The following is an 8,438-nucleotide window of genomic DNA, read 5'->3' on the forward strand; positions in this document are numbered from 1 at the left end:
ATACAACATATTTTACAATACGAGTATTTACTATTGTGAGAAACAGATACAATATATTATTATGTAGGTAGATACTGAAAAAATAAAAATGTTTCAGATTATGTTGACCATCCCTGTATGACGACCACTTGGCACTTAGCACTAGTGTTGCCAATAATTCAATAGTACCATAAAAACAAGTTTTAAATGTTTATAATTTTAATTTAAAAAAAAAAGAAATAATTGGTTGTGTTCAGGTATTTTGGGTTCATGAACTTTTTTTTCGGGCTGTTTTTTTCATAGTCCGTTACTGTAAGTGCGGTCAGTAAACTAAACAGTGTAAATACAGTAAACGGGTTGTATAGTTTTGAGTTTAATGGGTTAACGTGTACTGTGGTTCAGCGATGCGCTATTCAGGGCCACACTGCGAGCGACGAGCGGCCACCAGCCACCGTCAAGTGCGTAGCTGGTAGCACGATTTTCATGGGTGGGTGGAGGCGTATTTCCGGGCGCGCCGGCGCGACCCAGGCCGACCCCGCACCCGACTGGCCTCGCGTGATCGGGACACTGAGCGCGAACGCCCGTCTATTGCGAGTTGGCCATCGATCGGGCGTTTTCCAGCCCTCCACACACACACACACAACGTAACCGCGCCGTTTCGCAGTATCCGCTGCACGTCGTACGGCTGTACTAGTGTATCGCCCGATTGACGTGCTTCATTTTCAATAGTCGCAGTACCTCATTTCGAGTGTACGCGAGGCGGCGTCCCGACACCAATAATCTATAACAGTATCGCAGTACCGTCTCCGACGACAGCCACTTACCGGCGGTCGAGTCCGCATCAACCGGTGCAGCCCCGTTCTCGTCGTCGGGCAGCCGCGGAACTTACGGAAACCTCGTTAGGGCGACCGCTGCCACCATGGTGAAGCACACGACCGACACCAACGGCATCGGATACGAATGGGAATACGCTAAAGTAAAGGACGACCGGACGGTATGGCAGAAGATCATTAATGGCATCTACAACCCTAACTCGCACGAGTTTCTGGGTCGATCGGCGAGGAGCTGGGGTGTGTACACTACGATTATATTGTAATTTTAGTACTGAGTACATATAGTATAGACTATAGTTATAGATGAAGCATGTACTTAACAAGGCTAGTCGCCTTTCCGTTTCCCGTTTCCGCAGAACTGTAAATATAAAAAGTTCATAATCGCTATTGCTTACATAAGGTTTATCATTCGAGAAGAGTCATCATTTGGGAAGGGTATTCAAAGTTTGTTTCAATAATATTTTTCTTCTAATCCTTATTTCCTTAGTTTTTGGCACGGCTAAAATATATAAATTCTACACAAATGTAAGCTTGTATAATAATTGATAAATCACCTTCGTAAATATTTTTTTTCGCTTAAAGCTTGAATACTCCAGACATTTTTTTGTGAAATTACACTACTGTTTCTCAGTCTATATAGATTACCTATATTGACTTTAAAGCGGCCTCCGTTGCGTCGTAACACAATGGCCGCGATTAATTAAATAAGTTCACCGTTTATGTATATACGCATAAGGGGTGCCTAGTCCGCGGTCGTTGCTGCCAATAATTACAATATAAATTGTATTGTAATAATCACATTTACACGCATTGTGCCTACTATTAAAGTTGTTACCAAGGGTAAAGCCGTCAGCTGACTTGTATACAACGAGAGGGTTGCGCCGCGAGTCGCGACGAGTACCTAGCCAAGAGTAGGGGCGGTCTGTACCTACGAGTGACAATCACGAATTGAGTTCCATACAATATAATAAACACTGTATGCGGTTAACGCGAATAACCATAGCCTTGACGTTTGGTCCGGTTCGATAGAAAGCTTAAATCTTCATAGCACTTGAGTTTGTTTTAAAGCTCGGTTTTACACGCCATCTGAACGTTAGTCGTTCGTTGTAAGCGTTGACCCAGTGACACGGTGGGATAACGTTCGGATCGGCGATCGGCCGACAGGGTAGGGTTCTCTACAAACCGATTCGGTCCAAAAACTCTTGGGAATATATCTCACTCGTCGATTTAGAAAATGATTCCATTTCTAAAACGGGTTTTTCGGAAAAATAAATAAATATTATGTTCCATGAACGATAATTTTTTTTATTTTTAAAATATTTCCAATAACATGGATAAAAAAAAATAGTTAAAATAGGTACTTCTAGGGTAATTAGTAATTACATATTTTAAAACGTTTCAATAGGTTATGCACTACAATAATGGTCATGCAATTTAGTCAGAAATAACTAATAATAGGAATATATTAAAATAATATTATTTACAAAATTGAAGGTTTAAAGTAGGTATATCTTTATTACCCAGACGGCAAAGTATAAAATTTATTTTTCAAAAACATCGCGAATACCAATGTTTAAACAAAAGCACGTGTGCATAAACAGTTTTAAAAATATACTACATTTTAAACATAATATTTTTTTCGGTACTGTATTATTTATTCATAAACATCGAGTCACTGAATTAAAAAAAATGTATTTTTCAAACATTTTTAAACGGGTTGACAATGTTTTGTCAACATTTTTTTTCTTAAAATACTTTTTACAGCCATCGGTCAGTGTAATTTTTAAGCTTCTATATACATTTTACCCCTACTCTGTCCACTGACGAAGTGAACAGTCGTCTGCGGTTGAATTCGACCACGTTTTTCAGTTGGTTAGGCATTATGCGGGTGTAAAAACGGCTGACCGAGTATTTTTTAATTATATATTTTTCCAACGGTTCAGTTCCAGCGGTTGTCGAGTGGCAAAGCGAGGGTCTCGGATTCGGTGCGTTTTACGCATAATGCCGTTGCCAACTAGCTAAGAATAGAAGAAAACAGTCACTCGCTCACATGCACACACAGATTGAGACGGCAACGCCAGCAGTCTTACTACGATTGTATTTTTTTCTTTTCGTGTACAAGAAGACCGAAACGATTTCTATGTTTAGAACGCGTCAAGCAGTCCCTCCGCCCTTTTTAATTATTATAATTATTATCATTCTATGTCACTTCCTTATGACCGTTTCGAACGTTCTTTTGACGGTTTTAATGACTTGCGTTTTACTCAACTGACGTTGTACACAAGTGCAAAAGTGTGTATTTTACTTTTCTACTCGTACAGCAAATGCGAGTATAAACATTTTAACAATTTATAAATATTATACAATAATAATATAGATAATATGTATATATAATATCTGAAATAAATTATCCCGTTATCCGTTTTGAAATCGGGTTTTCCAAGATGAGTTCATTCGAATAGCGAAAGAAGTAAGCGAGAGGACTAGCGCCGTACAAAGTTTTCCCATTCCGCTCAATGTGGTGGAAAAGTATTGATTGTTTTCGGTGTACATTGCGGCGGCTGTAACTTCACCTTTCTCCCGTGCATTTCCTTCCCTAATCACAGTACTAAGGGGAACGTTCCCTTTACGTTCCATCCGGTATACGGTACATGGCTTCTCGATCACACACACACAAATATTATTAAAATTATATTTTATACAACGCAGCATTAATATATTGTAATAATATTTAAAAGCGAGTACCTACGTTATTGTTTGATGTAAATGTTTCAAGCTTTACTGACGACCGATACGGTTAAATGCAAGTTGCAATTATTTAATAAAATAAGTTTTTAATTACTTTCGATATGAAAACAATACAATCATTTAATCAGCGATTGTTATTGTTACACTTTGTTCGTTATTTAATTATATAGATACTTTAATTATTATTGTTAATCAAATTATGTGTCGAAAAAAACTATTATTATATCAGATTTTACTATAAATCTTTATGTACGTTACAACATTGTACACTTACAAATGAGTGTATGTATGTTTGTTTATTCTTGCAAGTCGATTATAACCGCAGCAGTTTACTACAATAAAAATGTTTATTGATCGTAAATTACATGTGGGTAACAACTTGGGCAGTAGCTAATGGTTTCGCTTCGACTATCCCCAACTCGTGGCAGCTATTTGTACAATGTTTTGAGTACAAGACGCCAGAAAATAAAAATTTACGACCTTTAACCTGTAACAACAACAATAGTAGCCCTTCATTTTCTACAGAGTACATATTGACCATAACTCATAAGTACTAAATGGAACACGTTTTGGTGTACTTATTTTGTTCATTCCTCGCGACTTAGCAGTCATAATTTATTTTAAATACTTAGAATACATATTTAACATACAATTTTCGCATAATTATTCAGTTCTGTGTGTTTTGTTCTAATGCTTATAAATAAATATAACTGGCACCTGTCCCAGTTAGCTCACCTATTTATCCTTGTGTGATACATATTTTAACGCAGGATACTCATTTTCTCTGAAAATAATTGAATCGGTCATTTCAAAAACAACGACATGTTGTTTTAAAAATGACCGGTTTAATTACGATTTTGTCATTTTTCTTTTTAGTTTTTGAAAACATTTTTATTTATGTTTTACTATAGTATTATGGAATTAGTACCTTTTTTAGTGTTTTCCAGATCAACTTTGGAAACTTAAATATGTACCTACCAGGTAACTATATATTGAATAAACTTTTTTCGTTTGACCAATAACGCGCTCAAATAAAAATAATACTACACTCCACCCTCCCTCCTGTCCTAATTTTTAAAATTTAATAACACTTAAAGTAACTATTCAGAACTGGTTATCGACCAGTAAAAATGTTCACCAAATTATTCTTATTTTAAAAATACAATTGTTAGGTTGATAGCGCTCTGGAAAATACTGAGTATTTAAGGTGTAAAATAACATTAATAAAAATGTTTTCAAAAAGAAATAACTACACAATTGTAGTTATTTTCTGGGAAAATTAGTGTCTTACGTTAAATGGATCACAAAGAGTAGCAGTTTTTTTTTGTCAGGAATTGTGAGGACTACCACAAGTTAAAGACTGGTTTATAATTTTGAATAATGTTTTGTGTTTTAGCCGGAATCCTATTTTTCTATTTGGTGTTCTACTCGTCCCTGGCTATGCTGTTCGCTATCTGTTTGAAACTTTTGCTGTCCACTTTGAACGACCACACTCCCCATTTCACCCTCACGAACTCGATAATCGGCACCAATCCCGGTAAGTTAGACATACAATTATTACTGGTTGAATAATATAATATTTATGGTACTTTGTTGTGCATTGGATCAATGCCAACATTTTTAACTAGTACAACTAATTTATTATCTTTTATCATTGTCCTTTCAAACTTGTCATCCACAGGCTTAGGTTTTCGCCCAATGTCACTAAACGTCGAAGACGGTTCGCTAATTTACTTTGAAGCCAACAACGCAACCAATGTGGAAACATGGACCAAATCGTTGGACAAATTCCTATCCGGTACGTATATTAACATACAAATGTAATTAAGTACATTTTAAATTTCATTACTAATTAAAATAATAAATTTATAAATAGGTACTAATACAGTAGGAATATGTGTATCTCCGTTCTTACTCTTTAATTGTGCTAAATAAACAAATTGATTATTTTGTAAAATTACTTTTAATAATTGTTATTATATATATAAATATATTTTTTTTATGGAGTTGTATAGAAAACATTATTGGCATTAGGTATACAGGTATACATTGGGATAATTAAAAAATAGTACGTTCCATATCGGGATGGGTTTTCTTATTCTGTGGAATATATTGTTTAAAGCACATACTACTCATATGCTTTAATCGAATAACGTAGATGTGGTTATTACTGGATATTTTTCAACAACTTTTTTTTTTGCAGTTTACAAAAACAAAACATTGTTGCCAAACAAAGGTGCTAACCAACAGTCGGGTTGCAGCTACACCAATCCACCTCAAAACGGCAAAGTTTGCGATGTCACTCTGGCCAACATGGGACCTTGCACAACCGAACAGAAATATCAATTCCACAAGGGTCAACCATGCGTCTTCATCAAGCTCAACAAAGTGAGTTCAGTCGGGAACTAGGTAAATATATTGAACCATCACTGACCGTGTACCGTTTTTTCGTAATTTAGATTTTCGACTGGGAACCCGAATTCTACAGTAACTTCTCAGACCTCCCCGCCGATATGCCCAAAGAACTCAAAGATATAATCAAAACGAAATTGAGAAACGAGATGAGCCCTGTGGTAATAATTTATCCTAGATTAAAAATTAATAACTAATATGTAATAACGTAAACGAGGCGTCTAAACGACAAGTGATCAGGGATGCATGTAAACAGCAATTGGAATTTAGGAAAACTGTGTGCTTAACCCTCCGTAGCTTCTTAAACGTCTCGTTTACACGCTGAGATACTTTTAAGATAATCGTTACGTCTATTATGCTTGCAGCTCAATACTGTATGGGTGACTTGTTCCGGAGAGACGCCGAACGACAAGGAAAACATAGGACCAATCAAGATGTATCCGCAAGAAGGTTTCCCGGGCTATTACTACCCCTACAGGAACAAGCAAGACTACCTCAGCCCGCTAATAGCCGTACACTTCATAAATCCAAAAAGTAACGAACCGGTTTTGCTGTATTTCGACGAGAGACATGTCATTATTAATCGTTCCTGTCTTTTTTTACATAGAACACACTCTGATCAACGTCGAATGCCGTGCATGGGCCAAAAACATCATTTTCAAGCGCAGTCTCCAAAACCGTGAGGGATCGGTCCATTTCGAGTTGATGATCGATTAAAGCCCGCAGCGAATACACGCTTAAAAAAACATGCAGTCAACCAGTGAAACACCCTCACAAAATTAAAAAAAAAAACCCTCGCTTATTGTTGTCAGTATTTTTTTCTGAGACACAGAATCTTTATTATTAAATATTTTGCCACAGCATTTGTTTTAGTAAACGTTAATAAAAAAAAAGTAATAATAACGTGTACTCGAGAAAGAGTAGTCCTGTAAAACCGCAGAGTCCTTACAAATTTCGAATCGTGTCCAAGATTTTGAGATTTGTTTTTTTAGATGGAAAATAAGTTTTTTATACATAATATACTCTAGCCTAAAAATGTTGACGCTTACTACCTACTCTAATTTCGTATTTAGGTTCAACTATTACTTATACTGTATTTTAATTATTATTATTATTATGTAGTCTAGCGACATTGATGAATGTAATCACTGCCTTTGTTCGTATTATAATATCATTTTATGTTAACCGAAACGGTTTTCCATTTAAATGTACTTCTTTTTTGCATTTGATTATAAATTACGGGTTTTATTCAATGCGCTAAGTATAGGCGACAATAGAGCCATATTTGCTTGGGTTCGGCTTTAATGTGAGATAGACTTGGCTACATAAATCGCACACGGCGATGGAAGATTGTACACACTAATAATAATTATAACAAACATATTATAACGATAATAGCATATATTACATACATTATTATGTAGATAGAGTTAACCTAGCGTTTGAGTAACATTATAAAATATCGTTTAGCCGAGACAATTAAACAACAACAATACTTTTTCAGTCTCAAGTCAATAGAAATTCAGTGACGTATATCATTACGAGGTTGAGCGTTGATTGTACAATAGGTACCTATACAAAATGTTGGTTCACTATCTATTGTTCTATAAGCAAATTTTTTTAGAAGGATGGTCTAGTATTAATTATTAAAATATATATGTGAACGACACAAACATTTATTTTAATTTTTTTTTTAAATAATTGAAACCATTGAATAATAATTACAAAAATATTTAGGCGATTAACGATAGCAAAATAGTTGTATAAAATAAATGTGTTTCAAGTAAATTAGGTAATTGATTTAGTGATTATGGACGCAAATTATATGAGTATTACAAACATTCGTACTTTAGATTTAAAAAATATGAATATGAATATTATATTATGTTAAATAGTTGTTTGGAATTTTAACGTGTTAACGATGTTGCTATTTTAAACCAATAGTTTTGTAATTATTTTAAGGAAACTATTGTTTTACTCGTATTTCCTGTAGATAATACGTCTTTCTGATTTATGTATTTTTTTTTTTTAATGTGTATGAGATTTATTATAATATTACATAGTAGAAGCTGAGATCTAATAAATTGATTGTCTATGAAAAAACTAAATTTATTCATAGAATATAGAACTCGTTTATAGATTAAAAAAATGTTGAGTGATTTTTTTTAAGATTTTCAACATTGAATTACCCGATTAGGTGCATTTTCTTTTATTTGTACATTGGAAAACACAAGTTTTATTTAAAAAAAATTATATTTAAAAATTGTTGGCCGTTTTTCTCGATTATAAAGAGGTAAGAGTGAATTTTTTCAACTTTTGACTACCTTTTGGGAATGATATTTGAATTACAAACATAAAAAAATCGGTTTTATGGTTAAAATGTTGTCGTTGTTCTAGACATAAATTAGAACACATCAATCTCAAACCCGATACCTTTTTAGCTTTACGTGCATTGATACTGAACAC

The 8,438-nt window shown here is 34.6% G+C and overlaps 1 protein-coding gene across 2 annotated transcripts; it reads left to right on the plus strand.

Annotated features, from left to right (window-relative positions):
• The first annotated feature begins 564 nt into the window (after positions 1–564).
• On the plus strand, positions 565–6,797 carry LOC126836786 (sodium/potassium-transporting ATPase subunit beta-2-like). Of its 2 annotated transcripts, XM_050570429.1 has the most exons (7): positions 567–1,049; positions 4,957–5,097; positions 5,242–5,358; positions 5,764–5,948; positions 6,020–6,133; positions 6,338–6,506; positions 6,580–6,797. In XM_050570429.1, the coding sequence occupies exons 1-7, from the start codon at positions 899–901 to the stop codon at positions 6,687–6,689; spliced, it is 987 nt and encodes a 328-aa protein (XP_050426386.1). In that variant the 5' UTR covers positions 567–898; the 3' UTR covers positions 6,690–6,797. The 2 variants fall into 2 exon arrangements, with proteins under 2 accessions (XP_050426387.1, XP_050426386.1); XM_050570430.1 differs by lacking the exon at positions 4,957–5,097 and having other exon boundaries at positions 565–1,049.
• The last annotated feature ends 1,641 nt before the right edge of the window (positions 6,798–8,438 follow it).

The sequence above is a fragment of the Adelges cooleyi genome, unplaced genomic scaffold (assembly GCF_023614345.1).
Source record: "Adelges cooleyi isolate 19-005CV unplaced genomic scaffold, UGA_ACOO_1.1 ACOO_flye_CR_arks_rails_tigmint_CR_PRNA_247, whole genome shotgun sequence".
In the NCBI taxonomy this organism is placed as follows: Eukaryota; Metazoa; Arthropoda; class Insecta; order Hemiptera; family Adelgidae; genus Adelges; species Adelges cooleyi.